This window comes from Fistularia commersonii, chromosome 15 (genome assembly GCF_037954325.1).
Source record: "Fistularia commersonii isolate RoL2024-O1a breed Wild chromosome 15, RoL_Fcom_v1.0, whole genome shotgun sequence".
NCBI lineage: Eukaryota > Metazoa > Chordata > Actinopteri > Syngnathiformes > Fistulariidae > Fistularia > Fistularia commersonii.
Genome location: NC_141298.1, coordinates 12,538,733 through 12,562,630, shown reverse-complemented (window position 1 = coordinate 12,562,630; position 23,898 = coordinate 12,538,733). Strand labels below are relative to the sequence as shown.

Sequence of the window (23,898 nt, the reverse complement as noted above, 5' to 3'; positions counted from 1 at the left end):
TGTCAGCAGATACATGTTCGGGGTTGCTTCTAATCCCTGGCGTGACGAGTTCTCCGAGTTTTCTTTCACCTTATTATTGTTTTTTTTTTTTTTTTGAGGGCGCTCGTTCATGTGCGAGCGCGCCCCCGCGCCCTTTCCAGCCGTGTTATTGTTTTCCTGTGACGCGGCTCCGGCGCGCTCCCGAGAGACAACCTCCCCCCCTCCCTGTTTTTTTTTTCCATGGACTCTCTGCTGGACGCGGCGGCGCGCACCCGGTTATGCACGCGCACGTACACGCGCACAGGGGGCGGGGCTGCCGCGGCGGCCGGAAGCCGCTCAGTCTCAGTCAGCCTCGGCGGCTCTGCGGCTCCGGACGCTTCGGGAGCGCGGCGAGGAAGGGTGGCGTGCGTGTGCGTGTGCGCGTGCGTGCGTCCGTGCGTGTCTCAGAAGAAGCCGGGTCGGGACGGATCTCCTCACCGTTCCTCTGGATGTAGGACGTGCGGTCGGGGGTTCGAGTCCGACCGCGCCGGGATTCACCGCCGAGGTAGGTCTGCTGCCCGGACCTCCTTCTCTCCTTCCCTACCTCCTTCACTCCTTTCCTTCCCTCCTTTTATACACTTCATTTTCTTATCCTTCCTTACCTGCCCCTTCCCTCCTTCCCTCCATCCTTCCTTCCCTCCCTCCCTCCTCCCCACGCTGCGTGACACAGTTCTGTTTCCAGTCACGGCCCTGTAGGAACAACTGTGTTTCTTTGAGGGATGTGACCTATAAAGCCCGTCGGGTCCGGTCTGGTGTGTGTGTGTGTGTGTGTGTGTGTGTGTGTGTGTGGTGGAGTGGGTCTGGGTTCGGGACTAGAAGGGTTGGGAGGGGGGTCCGGAGTTTGTTGTGGATCTGTGACATGAGGCTTGGACGGCGGCGTGGGTGGGGACCGGGTTCTGGGTCGGGTTCGGACCGGGTTCTGCTCCCGCTGCGCCCCCCACTTCAAAGGGGATTCGAACCCCGAACCGTGCTGTTCCGGTTCCGGTTGTGACTCCTCTTTTCCAGCCGCTGTTTGTGCTCCTCGGTCCGCTCCGCCCCGCCGGAGGTTAGCTAACGGCGCCCGGTGTGTGTGTGTATGTGTGTGTGTGTGTGTGTGTGTGTGTGTGTGTGTGTGTGTGTGTGTGTGTGTGTGGAAAGTAGGTTAGTGGGCCACGTCCTGCGAGCTCAGACCGAAGGCCGCTCAGCTGCTCGCGCTGACTCCACATGCGCAAATGGCGCGTGCGTGCGCGTTACCGCGCACGTCACGGATGCGCGGGACCGACGCGCTGGGTTTAAACACGCGTGCGTGCGTGTGTTCACTCAGCGCCATGCGAATAATTACAGATGACGTCACAGGGGGCAGGGGCAGAGGCGGAGCGCCATTAAAAGGGACACTCGTGTCGTGCGCGTGCGCGCGCTCACCGAGACTCTAGTAGGTGTTGCATTTCCGCACAGGAGGTTCCCCGAGAACCTGCCTGATCCCTCAGGAGAACCCTGAGAACCATCTGAACGCTGACACGCCTCCATGAGGGGACGGAGCCCCTGCCCACCGCCAGCTGAGGCTCCGCCCCTTTTTGGAGGTACCAACCAATTAACCTCAGGTGGCTGTCAGCAGTTCTCAACAGGGCATAAGTACCATGCAGGATCCCTAAAGGAACATCTGTGCTGAAGGTTCTCCTGGAACCATGGGGTTGGACCTTCTGAGCTCTGTCCGACCGGAGAACCCATCGCACCCTCCGGGTTCACTCCTCCTGCAGAAGGTCCAAACCTCAGCTGCTCTGTTGTGAAGGCCTACGTTCTCCGTCCCGCTCCAGCCATCTAGGACCTTGGTAGATAGGTTTGGTTCTGCCGGAGCTTTAGAGGGTCATAGAGGGCAACTCTGGAGGAGGTGGTGGAGGTCACATGCCTCCAGGCTGTGTCTGCTGTTCTCGTCTCCATGACCTTGAAGCTCCAGCAGATGGAATGCCGGCGTGACGTGGTGGCCTTGGGTGCCGGTTCCCTCTTGAGACAGACGTTCTGTATTTGTTCTTCTAGAAGGTCCCAGCCTCTGGAAGGTCGCCAGGTCCTTTTCCTGATTGGCCTGAACATGGTGTTCCAGGGAGGTGTGTTTGAAGAACCCAGCTGCTCTGTTCTCCTTCCACTGGTGGGTTCTGGAGCAGAACCTCATGCGTTCTGAGACAGAAGGCCACTCCAAAGAACGAGGCCTGGCTGTCCTCTATGTTCTGAAGGGTTCTCCAATGAGATGGATCTCCATGATGGTTCCACACATGGTCATGGTGTGGACCCTGGCACCACCTGGAACATTCTCAGCCTTGGGACATGTCGGGAGTCACACCTGAGCTCCAGGAACCTCCAAGAGGCTGGGGTGACCCTCCATCATGATTCCAGCTGATTGGTTCTCTCACATCTGGAGAGGAACTCCCTGCTTTCTCTGGACCAACCTGCAGGTTAGAGCACGAGAACCCCAGAAGAACCCAACCACTTGTCCTTCCAGAGGAGCAACCATCAAGACATGAAATATTCAGACCTGACTGACCCGCTCTCCTCGCCGGTGTCTCCAACCTCGATGTTCTTGGCAGAGTAGTCCTCAGGTGAGAAGGAACTCCACCTGCAGCTCCTTGAAGGCTCCGTGGTTCCAGCAGAACCTTAATTTCCTGGACCCCAAGACTGATGTGTGTGTGCGTGAGTCCGGGCTCTGGCGGACGGAGACAAACGAGGCAGGGTGTCTCCGTGGTCCATCAAGTTCTACCGAGGAGATGGCTGGGCTCATTAGAAGAACGTCAGGAACTGCAGGAATGTGGAGAGCAGAGTTTGGTAACCTGGAAAGAGGCACAGCAGAAGTGGAAGAAGAACATGTGGTTGTTTTTTCCACGGCCTGCTGGCAGGAGGTCAGCGCCTCCAGGACAGGAGGTCAGATGGCATGGTCCACCTCAGAATATCTACAGGAGGACTTCTCCCAGGAGGAAGTGGAGGCGGGGAGGGCAGCCTCCACTGTGTCCCAGAAGCATGACCCACATATCTGCTCACACACACACACACACACACACACGGTGGCAGCAGACAATAACAGGCCAGGAGAACGTGATGATTCACTGAAGGTCCTGCTGACAGAACATAATTGCTCAAATTGGAGAGCGGAGGAACCTTCTGAAAGGAGGTCTGCTCCTGACGCCTGCTGAGCCAGCGGGCAGCGCATGGGACACACACACCTGTGTGTGTGTGTGTGTGTGTTGGGGGCGTAATCACACAGCAGCTTGATAGAACAAGGAAAGTCACACACATATGTGACTGAGGGCTAAAGGTCCAGGAGAACGTAGAGAAGATCCAGGAGCAAGGGGTCCAGGGAGGAGGCTTTCATGTTGTTAAGGTTCTTTGGATAAATGTGAAATTGGAAGAGGAGGTCCAGGTGTCCTGCAGGACCTTCATGTGATTTAAGGTCCTCCAGGTTCTCTCCGTCCATTTGCTGTCACCATTTCACATGCAGGGTTTTCCATCGCGTCCAGCTGCTTCCTCATTGGATTCCTGCTCTTCTCTCCAAACCTTGGCTCTTCCCCTCTCCTCGGGGGTCGACAGGAGGACCTTCTCTGGAGATGCGAGAAGGTTCAGCAGGAGAGCGGGAGCAGCAGTGTGGGGTTTGAACGCAGTCACATGAAGTCACGGGAAGGAGATGTTTGAGGCACAAAAGGACCACCTTGTGATCATTGACCGATGGTAACGTCCATCTGGGTTCCTCAGCTCTTCTCCACACGGGGTCTTCAGGTTCCTGCAGCTCCGTTGGGTCCGGACCTGCCCCCTGCTCTGAAGAGACCAGGAACCTGGTGAGGTTCTCCCAGGTTCTCTGGTGAGTTAAGGTCCATGGGTCAGGACTGTTTTCACTGGTGGGTGAAGCTGGAGAAGATGGAACCCGGGGCTCCGCTGGGGGGGGGGGGGTGTTACCATGGGAACAGCAGCACCACGGTGTAATTAATGGTGGTGACATCATCGATAGGAGAGGAAGATTAATGTCTCCATGGTGATTGGACCAGAGTTCTCCAGGCGGGGGCGACGGAACAGGGTGGAGGCAGATGATGGAGGAGCAGGATGGAGGGAGTGGGTGGAGGAACAGGATGGGAGAAGATGATGAAGGAACAGGGTGGAGGAACAGAACGTTGGTGTTTGGTGTTCCTGAGCTCCAAATGTCAAGTAGAGATCCGTCAGCTCGGCGTGACCCAGATTCAGTAGTGGAGCTAATCTCTCCGTGGGTGGATGCTGAATAATGCAGGTCTGGAAGGATCCTGCTGAGGCCCCCCCCCCCCCAACGACCGCGAACATAACCACGACTGGTTATGTTCAATGACTCCAGGTTACTGGATAGTGTATATGTGTGTGTGTGAGGTGGTCTGGCAGCAGGTGGTGTCTGGTCAGAAGGTCCAGACAGTTGGTAGCCTGTTGGAGGTCAAGCGTTTGTCATGCTCGGCTGATAGGTTGTGGTCCACCTCCAACATTCCACTTCCTGGTTCTGTGATGACATCACTCACCTGAGCAGCCAATCCAGAGACAGCAAGAGTGTTCCATATTCAGAAGAACACAAACACAGGTTCTCTGCTAGGGGATGGATACATAATACACACACACACACACACACACACACACACACAGTCTGGGTGGTTGATCTCTGAAAGCTGAACCCAGAGGGACGTCAGAAATGACATTAGGATTGGCAAACACATCGCCATGGCAACCGCTGGTTCCCCTCCTCGATGTCAGCGCTTGTACCAGACGGTCCCCATACACAAACACAGTTGCCTTCAGACACACACACCTGCCCACAGACACGCACGAAAAACACACACCTGGCCACAAACACACAGACACACACTCACACAAAGCTGTTGGTAGGTTGAAGGTGATCTTCTCAGAGCCTCAGATGTTCTTGAAGAAGAGTGAATACCAATAAAAGTATCAATACCTTGAAGTATTGATCACCTGCAGCAGGATGTGATCAGGTCATGTGACCACCATCAGGTGTCATGTGACCCAGGATGGACATCTTCCTGGTTCTGACTGCCTCAAAGCAGCAGAATCCAAGGAGAACCTTCAGGACTCAAGATGGCCCCCAGGAGGTCATGATCGTGGGATCATGTGAACCTGCTCCTGAGGAGGAGGAAGCAGGGGAACGCAGGGCTGACCAGGCCAGAACACGAACTTCTCAAAGCAAGTGTGGAACCAGAGAAGCTCACCCAGGTTCTACCTGAGGCCCCTGGCTGACCTTTGACCCCAGGGAGGTCTGTCTGACAGCTGAGCTGGATCAATAGAAGGAGATCAAGGAGAACATCAGGAGAAGAGGCAGCCGAGGTTCTGATAGAAACGGAGAACCTGTCTGCTTTGGGTGAAGCCCTGGGATCTACAGATCCTTAGAGATTCCTCCTGTCACATGAGTCTGGGAGGAGGAAAACCGGTCCTGGAGGTTCCTCCGGTCAGGAATGTAGAACTCTGACCTAAAAAGACCTGTGCGATAATTGGTTCTTCTGCTACCTCCTCCTTATGGGCGGGTCACAACCTCCACCCTAAGTCAGAAGATCCCTGCTCGGATCCCCACAGGGTTCCTTCCTGTGTGGGGTCTCCATGTTCTCCCCGTGTCTGTGTGGGGTTCCTCAGGGTTCTCTGAGTTCCTCCCACAGTCAAGACACATGCAGGACCTTCATGGAGACCCTGGATGGTCCAGAAGGAGAGGGTGGATGACATGGATGCGGGGGTATGCGTTGTTGATTGGTCCAGGATGGCCCCGCCTCTTACCAAATGACAGCAGGGATAAGCCCCGCCCCCTGATGAATGGATGGGCATCATTGGTGTTCTTCTGGAAACATCTGAAGAACCGCAGTTCAGCTCAGCAATATGTGTGTGTGTGTGTGTGTGTGCTGATAGGTTTCCTGGTCCAAAGGTCTCCTCTGCTGGAAGCGCGTCCCCGCGTTTCGGGTGACCCACATTCTGCTGCGTGCGTGTGCGCAGGAAGTGGAACCGACCAAAACAAACCAGCAAGACGCGCCACTTCCGGTCGGGTCAGAGCCTTCATCCTTCAACCGAACTCTTCATCACTCACGGCGCTGACGCGACACACACACACACACACCGGACGTGACCGTGGCGTTGCGTCGTGCACATGTTAAAGATTACCCCTCGACACCCAACGGCTCCGGGAGCCGCACCTACGCCGCTCTCCTCCACCCGGTCCCGGCTGACCTACTTTCCCCGCGGCGGGGGAGCCGCCGGTCCGGGCTTCAGGAGGCATTACGCAATGTGAGGCTTCCGGTCCCGGTCCCGGTCCCGGTGGAGATGCTCTCGGTGATTAAATCTGACCGCGCACTTTCGTCGGTACCGGACACTGAAGGTACGTACCGTGCGTGTGCGCGTTTTTTCGTAACGTCGAAGTGAAAAGAATAACGGCGGGGCGTGTGTGTGTGTGTGTGTGCGCGATGTCAATATTATGATGATTATAAATTTTTTTCGATGTCAATATTGATGAAATCCACCCAAACCGTCGATCAGCGGTGTGTGTTAGAAAATGGCTGCAGGTTCCGGTTCTGCCCACCGAACCGAACCGAACCGAGCCGAGCCGAGTGGATGTTGTGTTCCCCACCACATCCGGTCAGCGGGTTCACTTCCGGTTTCCCCCTTCGCTTCTTCCGGTCTGGACGGAACCGGAACCTGGGGGAGGTAAACATTGGACCTGTCACAGACTGTACATCATAACATTCAGCACATTCTCTGCCAAATCCACGCGAATGACCATATAATATGTATATATATTTTTTATATAATAATTTTTATAATTTATCCTTTATTTATCCCTATGAATGACGTAATTCGTTCCCTGCAATTAGCAGTTCTGGGTTCAGTGTCTTGCTCCTTGCTCAACAACACTTCGACACACTTGAAGGGGCCAGGAATTAAACCAGGAATGTTCCAGTAGATTCCCTGCCAGATCTATGCAAAATAAGAGGTTATACATATGTATTTTTATATATATGGATATATAAGATAGTATACTGAGAGATGAGTTAACTGCACTTTACACAGTGTAAAACAGTAACGCCTATAATAACTGTATAATGGTAGAAGCAGTATAACTGGTTTGAATGGCAGTATAAATAAGTGGTGTACTTTATTTTGAAGTCTTATGTACTTTACAATAAAGTACACTGTACTTTAAATTGAAGTACAGTGTACTTTATGTTGACATGGCAGCTTCCATGGACGTCCAACTTGTTGCATCCTGTGCTGATCGGCTGATTCAGTCCAGGTCACAGTACACAGGTGTGTGTGTGTGTGTGTGTGTGTGTGCTGAACTTGACCTCTGGCTCAGGTTCAGGTTCCTCTGGAGCTGTAAACACCTGAAGGTCTGGTTGTAACCGGATGCCGCCGCTCTCAGGCTGGGGGGGGGCGGGGCTTAACCTGGGCTCGCCGCAGGAATGCAGGCTGTCGGTGGAAGCTCCCAGTCCACCAGGGGTGACCAGCTGGGACCTTCTAGGTTCTGACCCACTGGTAGTTCTCCCCATGTTCTCCTGCTGGCTTCTCTCTGCCTTCCTCTGTTCTCCTGGTTGTCATGGCAGGTTCTCCTTCAGCTGCTCATCTCACACCACAACGTATGTGTGTGTGTGTGTGTGTGTAGGGACTCATCCCGAGCGTGCTCAGATGAAGACGGAGCTGATGGGCCTCTGGAGACGTCAGCAAGAGAGCGGCTGGAGGGCCTGAGAATGGAGAACCTGTCCGACTTCAGCGGCCCCTGTGGTTCCACCCACAGGGAATGGGAGTGAGTACTAGAACGTTCTGTAGAACCTTCCATACACCACCTCTATGTAAACACTGGGAATGGTTCTCTATGTTCTCCATCTTCATTCCAGAAACTCTCTGGTTCCTTGAAGGCTCTAAAGTTGAGAGCCTAATGTTTGAATGAGAGGGTGAATGGTTGGATGATTGACAGCAGGTGTGTGTGTGTGTGTGTGTGTGCGTGTGCAGACAGTACAGTCCAAAAATAAATCAGTCTCCGAGCCAGTTTCCTGGGTTACCTGTTCCTCGGTTCCCCAGCTCCCCAGGTCTTGTATGTCCTCCTCCCGCCCCTCCTGCCGGTGTGTCCCGGCTTGGACGTCTGGAGGTCTGGAGGTCTGGATGTCTGGAGGTCCGGAGGTCCGGCCCCTCAGACCTCCGCTCACCTGTCTCTTCCTCTTCCCTCTGCAGCACCAGCAGCTGCGTGGAGGACCTGATGGACGAAGATGAGAAGGACCGGGCAAAGAGGTGCGTTTGCTCTGCCGCCGAGGAGACACACTGGGTGTATGTGTGTCAGTCCAGTCCCTTCGGGTCCACCTGGTGATTTTCAGCGTTGCCGTGGTAACCAATGGTAACACTGCTTGTGGGTCCAGCTAGAGCCGGTTGCCGTGGAGACACAGAACAGGTTCCAAACCCTGGTCCGAGGATGGAAACAACATGGACTCTTTGATGATTACAGTCTGTTGAAGAACTTCTAGGACTGAGTGGATCAGCTGATCAGATCCGGATGGATGAATGATCTGAAGTCTGATCCTTGAACTTGAACTTAAGCTCATGTGGCTTCTGGAGGAGGTTTAGGGAGAAGGTTCCCAGAAAGCTGGAAACCAACCAGTTAGAAGTATTTGCCCACCGAACAGGAGCCAATCGGAGCCTGGTGCGTCCTGAGCTCCAGGCCACAAGAGTAAAATCAAAGATGCCCACAGCCGAAGGTGGTCAGAGGACCTCCTTGTCATCTGTTTACGTTCTCAGGGAGAGGCCCCGCCCCCTGCACTCTGATTGGCTGAATGTGGCAGTTTATTACAGGTTGCTCTCAACCCATGTGAAACCACCACCTGTCTTCTCACGTGATGTCATTGAGGCCTGGAGGTACCTGACCTCTCACCTGTCCACCAGGTCTTCTGGACCTCTTAGGGTCACGTCATATTGAAACCCGCTTTGATACACGTAAACCTCCAAATGCTAACCCTAACCCTGGCGGAGGTCATCAGGACGATGACGTGCTCCTTGGAGACGCTCTTGAGAACCTCAGTGTTGTGTCTCCAGGTTCCTCTGGAAGGTCTGATCCCCACGAGATCCGGGTTCTGACCTTTCAAGGGTTTATTGACCGCAAGCTCGTTAATCCGAGGGGAACCTCGTTAATCCCGTCGTAACGTAACACACACCCAGCAGGTGTGTGTGTGTTACGTTACGACACACACACCCAGCAGGTGTGAACTGTGTATGTGTTTGTGTGTACGCGCTGTCTGGTTCAGTCGGTTCATGCTCCGTGTTCTTCTGCAGCAGGACTTAATGGTTCTCCTATGTTCTCCTCCGAAGGGCGTCCAGGAACAAGTCTGAGAAGAAGAGGAGGGACCAGTTCAACGTGCTCATCAAGGAGCTGTGCACGATGCTGCAGGGCCAGGGCCACCCCCGCAAGATGGACAAGTCCACCATCCTGCAGAGGACCATCGACTTCCTGCAGAAGCAGAAAGGTGGGGTTCTTCCGCGGCACGAGGTTCTGATCCGGGTTTCAGCCAGGTCGCTGATGGCTTCGTATCCCGCAGACATCACGGCGCAGAACGACACCTGTGACGTGAGGCAGGACTGGAAGCCTGCGTTCCTCAGCAACGAGGAGTTCACGCAGCTCATGCTGGAGGTAAGCCCCGATCCCTCCTCAGGCCCGGGCGGCACCTTCTAGAAGGTGCGGTTCCTGCGGCCATGTGATTGGTCCGTCGGCGGCTGGTGGACCTGAGATCCACAGGAAGCCACTCTGAAGGCCTGTGTTCTTTTTCAGGCCCTGGACGGGTTCCTGGTCGCCGTCACCACCGACGGAAACATCATCTACGTGTCCGACAGCGTGTCCTCGCTCATCGGACATCTGCCGGTAAGACGGAGAGGTTCTTGTAGGAGACCGATCTGGAGAAAGCCGGTCTGGTCTTCTTCAGCCGGACCTGAAGGTTGTCCCCTCTCTGCTTCTGCACCAGTCAGATATGGTGGACCAGAACCTGCTGAACTTCCTGCCCGAGCGTGAACACGGCGAGGTCTACAAGCTGCTGTCGTCCCAGGCTCTGATGGCCGACCCGGTGGCTGCAGACCTCCTGGACAGTGAGTGTTCCGTCTCGTGGGCGGGGCGTCCCTAGGAACCCGGCTCTGATTGGTTCGCACGCTTCCTGTCAATCAAAGGAAGACTGGCAGGCGGAGCCCGAGGAGTTCCAAAGTGTTCAAGCCAGGAGGCCACTTCAGGAGCTGCAGGGTGGACCTCCTGCTTTCCTGCAGGTCCAGACCTCAGAACCTGCAGGAACCAGGAATCCAGAACCTGGTCTGAGTGAGGGAGTGGGGTTTCAAACCCTCAACCTCCTGCTCCTGAACCTCTGAAATCCAGTTTCTGGACACTCCATGCTCTGGTTCTATTTGTGGTCCAGGGGGTTTTGGCTGGTGGTCATCCTCTCAGGCCAGAGTCTCCTATTGTTCCTCGTGTTCCTCATCCATCGGTTTGACCATACCTCCCGACTAGGAGCTTCCCATTTTCCGTCTGAGACCTTCGTCGTGACCCGAAGGCCCGGAAACATTGGCGCTCCTAGAAATAGAGGCAGGTTATTGGATTGTCTGCCGGCGCTATGATTAGCCTGCTGGCTAAGAATACGCCGACCGCTAATCCTGGGGCTCTGACCTTAATCCAGCCTCCCCATTGGTCTGGAGGTTGGGACACTCCTCCAAGATGGCCGCTGACAGCGGCGCCTGTGTTTGTGTCCAGGCGAGGCGCGCGTGGAGTTCTGCTGCCACCTGGCCCGCGGGAACGTGGACCCCAAGGAAGCCCCTGTTTACGAGCACGTCAGGTTCCTGGGGGACTTCAGGTTCCACAGCGGCGGTGAGGTTCCTCTAGGCCTGTTGTCGCAGTGCAGTACTACTGCTATTACTAGTATGGATGTATGAATACTACAAGTACTTGAAGTATTTTTACTACCTTCTACACATGGGTTCTCCTTGCAGTACCAGCAAGTACTTACAAATTGCAGAACCCACAGTGGTCTGACTGTATATGTGTGTGTGTGTGTGTGTGTGCAGTAACTCCACCGTCCTGTAACGGCGAGCTGACGTTACCCAGGAGCCTCCAGGCGTCCTTGGAGGAGCAGGTCTGCCTGATCGCCACCGTGCGTCTCGTCACGCCGCAGTTCCTGAAGGTGAGCTCCACCTCCACCTCCAGCATCTGGCTGGGTTCCATGGTAACTGCTCATGTGGACGCAGTCACCCGGTTCCTTGAAGGTCAACAAGGCCAGCTCCGCGCGAGAAGAAGACCAGGATCTGTTAGCTCATGGAACAAGGGTCCGTGGCGGAGATGGTTCGGTGCACGTCCCGCTCCTCTTCTGTCCTAAAGGGCTTCCAGGAATCTGTGTATGTCGGGCCAAGCAGAACCTTCATGGTTCCAGAGTCCCATCTGGATTCCACCTCCTCCCGTCCCGTCTGCCGGGCTCCTCGGGGCTCAGATTAATCTCTGATTTGGAGGCTCCGTGACGCAGCTGGACAAACATCTCCCTCCTGGAACCCAAACAGGAAGTTCTCCTCCGGGCTACACCCACCCAGTACTCTGGAGGTTCCGGTCCACAGAATGTGAGAGTGACATGTTCCTTCAGCTCCGTTAGCATGTGGTGGAGCTCCAGGAGCGGCAGATGGTGGGTGACACAGAACCTTCAAGAAGGTTCTTGGAAGGCGTCAGAGAGCTGGCGGGTGATTGGCCGGGCCATCTGTCCGTCACGGCTGGCCTCGTCTCCCAGGAGATCTTGGACACTTTTGGAAACCGGAGGAACCAGGGCTGATCGAGGAGAGGAGATCTGGTCCCGGTCCTGGTTCTGATGTCTGATGTGCTTTCTGCAGGACCTGTGTAACGTAGAAGAGCCTGGAGACGAGTTCACCTCCAGACACAGCCTGGAGTGGAAGTTCCTCTTCCTGGACCACAGGTAAGGATCCCACAAATGCACGGCGGACCTCAGCGACCCGCCCTCCTCTGACAGTTGTGGTTCTCCTGGGTCTCCTGGTCGCAGAGCTTCACCCATCATCGGTTACCTGCCCTTCGAGGTTCTGGGTACGTCAGGCTATGACTACTACCACGTGGACGACCTGGAGCTCATCGCTCAGTGTCACAAACAACGTGAGTCCCCGCTGTGGACATCTTCTGCGTGCTTCTCCGGGGTTCTCCGTAGGTTGTGGTGGACCTTAACGTGGTTCTCCCCCCCCCAGTGATGCAGTTTGGGAAGGGGAAGTCCTGCTTCTACCGGTTCCTGACTAAAGGCCAGCAGTGGATCTGGTTGAGGACCCACTACTACATCACGTACCACCAGTGGAACTCCAAGCCCGAGTTCATCGTGTGCACCCACACCGTGGTCAGGTAGGCTCCGCCCCCCGGATCCTATCACCACGGAAACGTCTGAAAGCCTTCCAACCGTGTTCTCCGCGGGTTCTCCTCCAGCTACGCGGAGGTCCGGGCCGAGAGGAGAAGAGCCTTCGGCCTGGAGGAGCTCTCCCCCCCGGAGATAGCCCCCTCCTCCGTGAAGGTCAGCGTCCTCCTGGAGAAGGTTCCGCCTCCCGACGTGAACGTCGGCGTGAAGGATCTCCGTGTCTTCCAGGCTCAGGAGCTGTACCTGGACCTCTGCTCCACGCTGGACGTCCCCTCCCGAGACCGGGCCGGCACCGCCCGCTCCGTCTCCTCACACAGCTCCAGGAGGTCCTCGCACACCGCGCCGTCCGACTCGGCCTGTGAGCGCGCACACACACACACACACACACACACATAGTTGTTACTTTACTACTTTATTACCCAATGAGATTCAGACTAGAAGAATGTTTGGAAAGTCCAGCTGGTGGGTCCATGAGGCTGCTCATGACCCCCTGCAGGTCCAACTGTCCCTTTCTATCCTATGAACATATTCCCCCATGAGATGTTCCTCAGAAACTAGATGGTTGAGGAACCCCCCCCTCCCCGATACTAGATGTTCAGCTGCAGAAAACGGGTTCTAGAACCTCCACCAGGACGCAGTCATGTCCCGCGTCCGGTTGACCCGCCTCTCTGCTCCTCAGCGGCCAACTCCTACACGGACGCCTGCACACCGTCATGGCCGCCGGTCTCCGTGGGGACGGACAGGACGCCCGCCAGGCTGCAGCCCGGGAGCTCCAAGGTCAGTGGGACCAGATGTTCCCTCAGGTTCCCCGATGGGAACTGTCCTCAGAGGCTTCGGCACCTGCATGTAGAAGAGCTTCATGTCCCTCAGCCTGTCTGGCTGTCCCTTACGTGTGTGTGTGTGTGTGTGTGTGTGTGTGTGTGTGTGTGTTAGCCGTTCCAGTTGCAGCAGCCCCAGTTGGGTGTGATGAAGCAGCTGAAGGAGCAGCTGGAGGAGCGGACCCGGGTCCTGCAGGCCGATATCAAGACGCAGCAGCAGGAGCTGCATGACATCAAGGAGAAGCTCCAACTGGCTAATCTCCAGGTGACTACCTCCACCTCCACCTCCATCTCCACCTCCACCGGTCTCACAAACGTGATGTTACGAGAGCGTGTTATGTAAGGCGTCAGCGGTGCGACGGCGCCCCCTAGAGGCGGCCCAGGGAACACCTGACCTCCTCCTGGGTTCTTGTGTAACGGACCAATCGGAGCCCAGCGTGCGCGCGCTTGGAGATGAACGTGCGTCCTCCACTTCCTCAGATGTTGCTCCAGCAGCCCGTCCACGGGGAGCCCGCTCCGGCCCAGCAGAACCAGCCCACGGGGCCGGGTCGGCCGGCCCAGCAGAACCAGGCAGGGGTCAACAGGACCAAGGGCTCCTCCTGTGGATCTCACAGGACCTCCCCGCACCTGCACCTCAGAGACAACACCTCGCCCTCCAGCCAGGTACGGCGCCGGCACCTCCTCGGGTGCGCGTGATGTTTTGGACGCTCAGATAGAGAACCACCTACCTTGGATCCTCCCCGAAGCTCCGGGGCCAGTTGTTCTCTGTGAACCTTCTGAGGGTGTCCTCCTCCTCCTCGCAGGTCCAGCAGCGGGCTCCACGCAGTGGGCCGGTCCAGGCGGTGAGCTTACCTGTCCAGACCAACACCAGCCTGACCATGCCCTTCTACAGCAACCCCATGATGTTCTCCCAGACCAACACCAGGCCTCTGCAGGAGGCCAGCCAAAGACACCCGGACGCAGAGTTCAACCAGGACGGACACCTACGGTGAGTTCCAGGAGGACAGGACACGGCTCTCGATTTAACTTCCAAACACTGAAACAGATGGAGAACCAGAAAAGCAAAGGGTGGACACTAGAGCTGATGTTCACCAGACATGTTAGATCTGCTCCAGGTCCACCAGACAGGAATGTTTCATCCAAACCTCCTGGATGGAGGCCATGGATTGGTTGTGAAGGTTCTAGGGTGTTTGTGAGGCTCTAGGTGGTCTGTGAAGGTTCTAGGTCAGGGGTCGGGAACCTTTTTGACTGGGAGAGCCATAAAAGCCATACCGCAGATCCAAATGCAAAGTTCCTGTGTCCAAGCAGCCCGGAGCGCAGGGTAATCGTCTTTTTTTTTCTTTTTGCCATCGTCACCGTCATGAGCTTTGGCGCGGATAAACTAGTAGACTATCTGATAGGCATACGCCGTCACCGCAAGAGCCAAATATGGCTCGCGAGCCACAGGTTCCCGACCACTGACTGTTCTAGGTGGATTGTGGAGGTTCTAGGTTGCTTGTGTGTCACCTGGAGACGTGTCTGGTGGACATTGTGGTGCTTCGTGACTTGGTGTGCAGTACAGCTGGTACGGCCCCGGGGCAGGGGGGGGTTCACAGAATGTACCACTCCGTGTGCGGGGGGGGGACCTGTCCAGGGAGCGTCCATAGGCCTGCCGCAGGAGCAGCTTCCTCCTGGAGTGATAGCGGCTCAGCTGGCTTCTGTCCAGGGGCCACCGCAGAAACGGCCTCCGGGGTTCCCCGGTTCCCCCGAGGGGGCCCCGTGGAGGAACTGGGAGGGTCTCACTGCGCCTGGGGATAAAACATGGAGGCGTGGACCTCCGACCTCTGCTGCTAGAGCACCGAGAGGACATCTGAAGGGCCAGGATGGAAACCAGACCTTCATGCCGCTCCTTTTACAGACTCCGATGAGCCACACACACACACACACACACACACACACACACACACAGAGAGGTCCTCTCTATAGTTTTCTCCACAGCTTCCCCTGCTGATTGGCAGCTTAAGAGCCCCCCCATGTGACATCACAGCTCCCCGTGTGACATCACATGCCCCGACACAGCTGATAGGGGGACAGTAGCCCCCCCATTCGATGATGTCACCCTGGTTGTCCTGTGACTCCTGACCTTTGCATTTCATTTCCTTTCACCCTTTGACCTGCTCACTTGGACACCAAGGGTAGACCAGGGGTGTCAAACTCATTTCTCATGGCGCGCCACATACGGCCTAGGTAGATGTCAAGTGGGCCGGACCGTTAAAATAATGGCATACTCAGCAATAAATAACAAAAATATCATGTCTTTCCTCTGTTTTGGTGTAAAGAAGTACAAGAACATTAGGAAAATCTTGGAATTTCATTAACAATCCCTTTACAAAACATTTCATGAAACACCTCATATTTCCTTCGACAAAAGTGAAATTTACTTCTATCATTCACATGGATGCTTTGCTATCATGCGATCATGAGATCCCACTGATCGTACAAAGGCACAAAACTTTAACAAGTAATTGGTACTGAAAAATATAGTAATGCACTTTGAGATTAAATGAGACTTATAAAGAAAGGGATTTTTAAACTATTTACACATGTGCATATAAAATCTGAATTGAATCCCTGCCTACACCTTACAAACTAAAAAGAATGCTATTAAGTGTGTAAGGAAGAAAGTGTTCACCTGTCCTGTAAATGTGTAAACTTCATACATGAAACATGCATAAACATACAATACATACTGAAAATGCATGGAGTTGCATGAACAGTAGAATTCCATCATACTTGTTTGTAGTGAAGCTGGTGACTAACATTAAATTGCACATAATCGCTAGCAATTAGCTAGCTGGCTTTTACCGCTGCTTCACTGATTTCTCGGCTATGGGTGAAAGTGAAAGCTGTTTCCTCAGACCAGCCACCAATTCGTTGATCTTATCTCTTCTCAGTTGTCTTTGCAAGCTGTCATATTTTTCGCTCTGATGAGTCTCGTAGTGGCGCCGTATATTATATTCTTTAAATACCGAAACTTGTTGCAAATACGCCAAGCACAAAGGTTTCCTATGCGTCTCCGTAAATAAATAGGACGTAGTCCGGGGTAGAAAAAACGTCATAACAAGCAGCAGGTGGTGCATTGATAACGTCTGCTGATTGGTCCGTCTCAGTGATGCGGATTGTCGTCTACCCTGACCAAAATAGTGCGCCCACTAGCGGAAAATTCTTGAATTGCATTTAATTAAAAAAAAAAAAATCCTTGTCTTTTATGCATATTTTCACTTTCAAAATTATCCTGCGGGCCTGGTGGAACCCCTTTGCAGGCCGGTTCCGTATGTTTGACACCCCTGGGGTAGAGGGTACCGAGGGTCTGAGGTTAGACCCAGGGAGAACCTGAGGTAGAACCACTCGGGACCTGAGCTAGAACCGAAGTAGAACTTGATGCCTCCGGTTGAGAGAAGTTCTTCTCTGATCCCCAGGATGCTCCTCAACCAACCCATGCAGACACTGGTCCCCTCCAGCAGCGGGACCTCACAGGGTTCTCAGTGCAACATGGGCATCTCCCAAACCATGTGAGCGCACACACACACACACACACACACACACACATATATACACTCTGTTGGCCTGTTGTGACCCCGCCCCCTGTGTTTACAGATACACCCTGGAGCAGCAGATCATCGCCCCGTCCTTCTCCATGCAGCAGGTGAACTGTAACGCCGTCCTGGTCCCGTCCCAGGTCTTCACCTCGCCCATCATGATCCCTCACAGCAGCTTCATCGCCCAGCAGTCCCAGTCGCCGTACCCCTCCCAGGCTCCGCCCCCTCAGCACCCCCTGCCGCAGCCCCAGTTCTTTCAGGTGAGGGGGGGGGAACTTCCTCCAGAATCTCTGCTCAAGGATTGGTTGCGCTGATGTGTCCGGGGCGTGTTGTGCGTTTCCCCAGATGACTCCCGGCCTGGTCCACGGCGGCTCGGCCCAGACGTTCCTCCAGACGGCCAGCCTCCCGCCGCAGAGCGCTGTGGGATACGTCCAGCCGGCGTCGGCACAGAGACAGTACCAGCATTCCCAGAACCCGCCGGGCGGCGTGTCGGACTTCAGGAACCTGCTGCCTCGGTAGCGGCGGAACTTCAGAGCGCCGGCTTCTCCTGAGTCGCCGTGGCGGCGGCGTACGGCGAGCAGACCTTCTGCTCCGTGCTGGAGCGGAACCGCCAGCGGGCCGTGGAGCCCAGGAGGCGGGGCCTTCCACCAGCCACCTATCATAGCGCTCCCCCCCCCCCGCCTGGTTCCGCCTTCTAGAACCCGGCGTTTTCTTTCCTGCTGTTAGACACCGATCGGACTCTTCTGGGTCCAAAAGCCCGCCTCCCCCGGGACCTCTGAAAGGGACGTTCCCAGGACATCGCCAGGTGGAGTCCCCAGAGAAGGTGTCACAGCCCACCCGCTAGAAGATCCATCTAGATTTTTAAAGCCTCAGTCGGGGACCGATGAAGGGCTGACCCAACAACCTTGCCGCTCCTTGCCGACGAGCCACTCGGGGGGCGTGGCCATCCCGGGGGGGGGGCGTGGGGGGACCTGTGCCTTGGACCGGGTGACGGTTTGATGACGGCTTTAAAAATCCAGCTCAGGTCCGTTTGGAATACAAAGCTCTATTTTCGTAGGTCCTAATTTATTCCGCCGATCGAAGATCTAGATTTCTATCGGAGATTCCAGATACAAGGAGATCCGCACTGGAGGCCTTGAGACACGGGAACCAATCAGCATCCAGACTCAGAGGCTAGCCCCGCGACGTTGTTTTGCCAAGTCCAAACCGGAGTTGAGGGAAGGTGGGCGCCGGTTTCGGAACGAGGTTCCGCTGTTCCCCGTAGAACGTCCTTCAGCCGTGTTGGAGAACCATCTGGACCCCCCCGGGACGGACACCTGGAGGAGGGTGGAGGGTGTCCTGCCTGCGGGTGGCGCTCTGCTGACTGCGCGCAATGTCAATCAGAAGAATGTCCGCTGGTAGCTGTGACGGACAGAGGCGTCGTCCGCAAACAAAATTACTTTAGGCTGTAAAGGCCAAACATTCCAGCGGCTGCTCGTCCGCCGGTTCCGCCGCCCCGACGGAGAAGGTTCCTTCCCGCGGCAGAACCTTCGAAAACATCGTTAGCTGGAAAACTCAAAGTGCAATTGTACTTCTACCACGGAAATCTGTTCGTTCCCCGAGAATCCATTTCAGATGTAGTTCTGCGGCCCGGGGCCGGTGGGCGGGGCAGAACCCGGAGGTGCCATAGACCACCGCCTTCTCCCGCTAGGTGGTTATTCGTCGTTCCTCAGATCATTTCAACCTGTCACCGTGTTTTTATTCTTGCCTTTTAAAAGGTGGTGGAGAACCCTTTTAGGGGACGGGGGCTGCTTTCCAGCAGAACTCCCAAGGTTCCACGGTTCTCTGGGCTTCGGTCCATGTAAATAACCCTCTTCTCAAACGGTACCGCACTTTCAGTCCCTACGTTTTTTTTCCCCCTTCATGTTTTTCGTCGCCGTTCCCGGGGATCGGGTCACGTCAAATTTCTGACCGAAGGAGGAGGGGGGCCGGGTTCCTCTGCATTCTGTGTGTGGAGGTTCTCTTGAGATAGAATGTAAAGGACAGACATGGCGGTGTCTTCTCGGAGGTCCTCGTCCCGTCTGTCCATCCATCACTAGGAGGCGGGACTCGTCCTCTGACGGACGTGAAGTGTCTTAAGGGCGGCGGCGAGGGTTCTCCCCTGTTCCGTCACCACTTGGACTTCTGTATTTACCGTCAAGATAAGCTTTAAATGTTCTTGTTCATATTGTCGAGAAAAGAAATTAACAAACGGAGTTTACGTCAGAGACATCAATGACCTTCTGGTGAATTATTTATAAAAATCAACCTGGATATTGTGAAATAAATATTTTTAAACATACAAGTGCGGACCAAACTCCTTCTAGGCGCTGAGAGTTGGAACCGGGGTTCTGCGAGTGGAGACAGGAGGTGCCTCTGCAAGCCTCATGACAGGGAAGCAGGTCTCTAGGCCAGATGGACCCGCCTCGACATTAAAACGGTCCCGTGACTGCTCGTCTGAGGAGAAGAAGCAGCTTTGAGTCCTGAGATCTCCGTCTCCATCCCGTCGGCTGACAAGGCAGCTTTTCCAGAGTCACTAAAAACAAGAGCCTCAATGTTGGAACCTTCAGTCCGACACTCTGTACACCTTGTTGACCAGGACCTCCACATCCTCCCCACCCAGGTGACAGAGATCCAGAACGCAGACCAGGTGCAGGTCCTCCAGCTCTCCGGCGCTCGCCAAGATGGCATCTGCAAGACCAAGAGGGTCAAACTGTGGCACCCTACCTGAAGGTGAAGGTTCACCAGAGGCAAAAGTGCTGCTGCTCCTACCAAAGTCAGAAGCTGAAGGTCCCGTGGAGTCTGTGAGGGGGGACAGGAGGCCTGTGGTCAACAGGGACAGCAGGGAGTTGACCTGGAGGTCATGAGGACCTCCTTCTGCATCAGACTCCCTGGAGGAGGTGACCGGGAGGAAGGCGGCGTCTATGGCGATCTGCTTGTTGATACCTGTGGAAGCAGACAGAAGGTCTTTGGACCTCCAGCACCAGGAGACAGGGCTGCTCTCTACCCCGAAGGAGCTGAAGGTGCTCCACCTATAATCGTACGGTTCCTTTTTCTAGATGTGACTCAGAAATGGGATTGAACGACTCAGTTTCCTGTGTGTGTGTGTGTGTGTGTGTGTGTGTGTGTGTTCACGGTGACTCAGCGCTGACGCTCATACAATTAGCAGAGGTCAGGCTGCAGGGTCGGCCTTCATCTGAAACAAATGGAATCAGACGTGGTGGAGCCGGAAGTGGTTGGTGACCGAGCAACACACTGCCTGCTCAGGAGATCTTCTCACCGGTCCGGGATCAGCCAGCCAGGATACCCGCACGTAAACAGGACTAGGAGGTATCTGGGGCAGTGGAACGGGCTCCGACTAATTCATGGAGCTCATGAAAACCAGCGGTTACGGGGGAAGGGGTGTTTTGCAGGTTCACCACTACTGAGGAACATCTGAGATTCTGCTCACAGAACCTGGAGTAGGCCATGCTATGAGACAAAAAGATCAACGAGTACGTCTGGTCTTACCTAGGATGGTTATCTGGAGGTACCCGGGTGTAGCCTGGGGGGCGGGGGCAGCGCTCTGCTGTGGCGTCCATCGTGCCGGATAAAGGTTGCTCCACTGGAGGAGGCCGTCCTTGTCATCCAAGGAGAACCTCCGACACAGGCTGTCCAGGAACAGACCAGCTCCCAGCAGATGGTCCTCCACCTCCTGCCGCTGCCTGGTCCACCTGCTGCTCTCCCAGGATGGCCCGTCCACATCTGAAAAGACGAGGTGAGCTTCTGATTGGCCTGAAGGTCCCAACAACGACATGAGGCTCTGAAGAACCTGGATCCTGACGTTGAAGCCCTTGCTCTCCTGGTCCTTCTTCCTCCTCCCCCTCTTCGTCCTGTGGTCCTGCTCTCCTGCAGAAACAGAGGCCGGTCAGCATCTCATCGTGTGGAACCAAATTTCTTCTCAAGAACCTTTGTGCCTCCATCTTGCTCCTGGAGAACCGTTCTCTATCTCCGGAGAAGATGTGAACGCAAAGAGGGAACGCAGCGACGTTCCCCTTGGAGCCTCAAGGAACTCAAGAGAATGTCACACCTCTTCTTGCGGCTGTCAGGACCGCTTCCGGCCGAAGGTTGCTCGGACAACAAGGAGGTGCCACCAAACGGTTCTGCGGCAGCTTCTTCACACGAGTGGCCAGGAACGTTCTGTGTCTGAGGGAACCAACGGGTTTACGGAATGGCCCGAGTATCAGTGGATGAGGAAGAGGAGGGCTGGAGGTACCTGTCTGCTTGGAGAACCCGTGTTCCTCAGGAGGTTCCTGTATCTCACCGCCGTGATTTGACCTTGGATCGCGAGTCGTTTGTGTTCCCTGAAGTGCAGAGCCTCAAGGTGGTTCTTCAGGACTGACGCCGCCACCAGAGGAACCTGACCTGGAGACAAAGCGTCAAGATGTTACTCGACGAAGAAGAACAGGTTTGTTCTTCGTCCGTGGAGAACAGTTGGCCAGGAGAACAAACACCTTCATAGCATCAGCTGTAGAACCAGAACCTGTCTTTCTTCTCCCTGGAACCATAATTTTTCAGGTCTTCACCGGAACCACGTTCTCGACACTGTCTCCACTGAAACGTCGTTCTCTTCCAGGTCTACGTTAGAACCGTGTTCTCCTCATTTTCTTCACTAGAATACTGATCTCCTCACCGTCTGCGGTGAAACCATGTTCTCCTCACCGTGTCCTCAACCCCTTAACCAGTGGACTGCTGTGTTAGACTCGGCTCCTGGTTCAAGCCCTCCTCAGAAGAAGGAGGGCCTGAGGAAGACCATGTTCTAATGTGAGCCGTGAGCTTCTGGTCACCTGGTGTTCCTGCCCCCGGGGGGCTGAAGGTCTGCGGGCTGGGCGGGTAGCGGTAATAGCCTCCGATGGCGGTCTTCTGCAGGATGACGTCGTCCCTCAGGGTCTTGGTCCACTGGATGAAGCTCTTCACCACGGGGTCGCTGGTGTACGGCTGGCCTTTGTGGAACCCTGAAGGCAGAGGAGAACCTTGAGGCGCAGTTCCACGTCTCGGGCCGGTCACCACGCCGACGCTCTGACCTGTGATGAACATCTGGGTCTCACAGCTGGTTGTCAGGTAGCACGAGGAACCTCCTGTTCCGCAGGTTCTCATCTGGGTGCAGACCAGGTAGGTCACTGGGGGTAGGAGAACATGGTCAGCGCCGCAGGACGGAGACCAGGAAGTGGAGACCCCACGCCGGGTTCCACGTACTCGGACAGATCGCGTTGAAGACCTCCGGCTGAGACGAGGAAAAGATCTCCAGTATGAACGGCTGATCTGAGGTTCCGTCCAAGGCGTGGACCCAGCGGTACATCCAGAACTTCTCCGGATCTCCTGCGGGAGACATTTACTTCCGGAGCTGGAAGAGCAGAGCCGCCCCCGCCGGTCAAAGGTCCCGACCTGTACCTTCTTTGCTCCTCAATCGTTCCACCCGACCCACAAAGGTCACCAGGCCGATGACGTCGCAGGCTGAGTTCAGGCTCAGGTTCTCCACCTCGGACCTTCAGACAGAACCCAGGTGTCACACGGCTTCGAGGTATTAGGTAGGACTCCTAACGTGGGTCGGCCTGTTCTCCTCCCGGTTCCCGAGCGGGGCGCAACGGAAGGGCTGGGCAGAAGGAACCGGAGAAGGTGGATCACCTGGTGGTGAAGACGTAGGAGACCTCTGGGAGCCCCCACTCGGGCCGCACGTTCTTTGGAGGCACGACGGTTATGACCGACACCGGGTTCCTCGGGTTCAGGCAGATCTCTGGAGGAGCGGAAGATCGGACGTCAGAGAAGCGAGAAGAACCTGCTCGCGGAACGTCGGGCGGTCGTGGTCGCACCCACGGAGGGGAAGGTCATCATCCCGTAGTGGTCCATCTGCGGGCGAGAACGTTTGGGGTAGCTCTTCTTCAGGGTGTAGTTCTGCAGGTAGAGCACGGTTCCCACGGCGACCCTGCGGTAGAACTCCGGGCAGACCTCGTTCCACAGCACCAGGGACATGGAGCCCGTCTGGTCGGCCACCTCCAGGTAGGCCTGGGAACACGGCGGAGCTTCAGCGCCCAGGAGGTCAGAGGTCGCGGTCGCCGGCGGTCCGGCGCTCACCTGGTAGGGCCAGTCGATCTTCATCCCCGACCTGCCGTAGAACCGCAGCCTGGACTTGTGGAGGACCCGGACCAGCAGGGGCAGGCGCCGGGTGGAGAAGGGGTCCACCAGAGTGTGGAGGAGGGAGATCTTGGACACTGCGGAGGAGACGGCGTTAGAGGTCGAGGCCGGGAGCCGCCTCCTGGTTCTGCCTGCTGCAGAACATCTCAGGAGGCCTCGGTCCACCCGAGGTTCTCGACGGGTTCCCGCTCACCGTCCAGCACCACGTCACGGGACGGAAGCCCCGCCTCCCACAGGTCTCCTTCCGGGTCGTCGTTGTTCCACAGCGGCAGGTAGTGCTTCCGGTCCCCCAGCAGGGGAGCGTCTTCCGGCGGGGGCGCGCAGTGTCCCGGGCCCCCGCGGTCCAGGACCGGCAGCCCCGCCGGATCCGGGCCCCGGTACCGGGACGCGCCGTCGCAGCAGACCAGCCCCTCCACGGACACGAAGCCGCGGCCGAGCGTCTGCTCGTCGTACACGTACGCGCACTGCGTGACGCGCACGTCGACGCCGGCGCGCAGCACACCGCGGTGCACCAGCCGGTTGAGCTCCGGGCCGAGGCGGCACCGGACCCGCCACCGGCCGTCCGCCAGCGTCACGTCGAAGGCGCCGCCGTCGGAGGCGCTCCGGTACCGGCGCAGCGCCGCGACCAGCACCGGAGGCGCCTCTGCAGGGGGGAGACGGACGCGCTGCTCGGTGGAGAACCGTTCCAGCGTCCGCTGGAGGACGGAGGTCTCCATGGCTCCAGGAGGAACTTCTCAACGTTTCTTCGCGCCTTTCTTCCGCTTCCTCTTCTTCTTCTTCTTTTTCTTCTTCTTCTTCTTCTTCTTCTTCTTCTTCTTCTTCTGCTCGGTGCTGCCCCCTGGTGGTTGGCGAGCAACCCCCCCCCCCCCCACTGTTTCCATGGCGACGCGGCGAACCGTAGAGATGCGCGCCCCAGGCGGT

At 56.0% G+C, this 23,898-nt stretch overlaps 2 protein-coding genes across 4 annotated transcripts; one reads left to right on the top strand and one right to left on the bottom strand.

Annotated features, from left to right (window-relative positions):
• Positions 1-85: 85 nt before the first annotated feature.
• On the top strand, positions 86-19,108 carry npas2 (neuronal PAS domain protein 2). 3 transcript variants are annotated; one of them, XM_086160272.1, is made up of 21 exons: positions 87-523; positions 7,646-7,786; positions 8,212-8,268; positions 9,337-9,491; positions 9,564-9,655; positions 9,794-9,883; positions 9,984-10,104; positions 10,754-10,867; positions 11,065-11,180; positions 11,872-11,954; positions 12,039-12,145; positions 12,235-12,382; positions 12,464-12,548; positions 12,621-12,750; positions 13,072-13,169; positions 13,326-13,475; positions 13,691-13,873; positions 14,014-14,198; positions 16,669-16,761; positions 16,847-17,048; positions 17,134-19,108. In XM_086160272.1, the coding sequence occupies exons 2-21, from the start codon at positions 7,731-7,733 to the stop codon at positions 17,305-17,307; spliced, it is 2,439 nt and encodes an 812-aa protein (XP_086016398.1). In that variant the 5' UTR covers positions 87-523; positions 7,646-7,730; the 3' UTR covers positions 17,308-19,108. The 3 variants fall into 3 exon arrangements, with proteins under 3 accessions (XP_086016396.1, XP_086016398.1, XP_086016397.1); XM_086160270.1 differs by having other exon boundaries at positions 86-523; positions 12,464-12,750; XM_086160271.1 differs by lacking the exon at positions 87-523 and adding an exon at positions 5,898-6,364 and having other exon boundaries at positions 12,464-12,750.
• On the bottom strand, positions 19,043-23,770 carry radx (RPA1 related single stranded DNA binding protein). The gene is made up of 14 exons (XM_086160273.1): positions 23,171-23,770; positions 22,918-23,054; positions 22,656-22,848; positions 22,471-22,579; positions 22,237-22,331; positions 22,042-22,164; positions 21,870-21,965; positions 21,633-21,800; positions 21,062-21,210; positions 20,876-20,991; positions 20,630-20,694; positions 20,317-20,550; positions 19,579-19,752; positions 19,043-19,497 (listed from the first exon to the last, which is right to left on the bottom strand). Exons 1-14 carry the CDS (start codon positions 23,691-23,693, stop codon positions 19,373-19,375), a joined length of 2,307 nt encoding a protein of 768 aa, XP_086016399.1. The 5' UTR covers positions 23,694-23,770; the 3' UTR covers positions 19,043-19,372.
• Between the last annotated feature and the right edge of the window lie 128 nt (positions 23,771-23,898).

Coding starts and splice junctions, on each gene's coding strand:
- radx (XM_086160273.1), bottom strand. CDS start 23,693: ATGGAGACCTCCGTCCTCCAGCGGACGCTGGAACGGTTCTCCACCGAG. Junction 22,332..22,470: donor TCCTACGTCTTCACCACCAG/GTGATCCACCTT, acceptor TTCTGTCTGAAG/GTCCGAGGTGGAGAACCTGA. Junction 20,992..21,061: donor CGGGTTCTCCAAGCAGACAG/GTACCTCCAGCC, acceptor TGGTTCCCTCAG/ACACAGAACGTTCCTGGCCA.
- npas2 (XM_086160270.1), top strand. CDS start 7,731: ATGGAGAACCTGTCCGACTTCAGCGGCCCCTGTGGTTCCACCCACAGG. Junction 10,105..10,753: donor GGCTGCAGACCTCCTGGACA/GTGAGTGTTCCG, acceptor GTTTGTGTCCAG/GCGAGGCGCGCGTGGAGTTC. Junction 14,199..16,668: donor AACCAGGACGGACACCTACG/GTGAGTTCCAGG, acceptor TCTGATCCCCAG/GATGCTCCTCAACCAACCCA.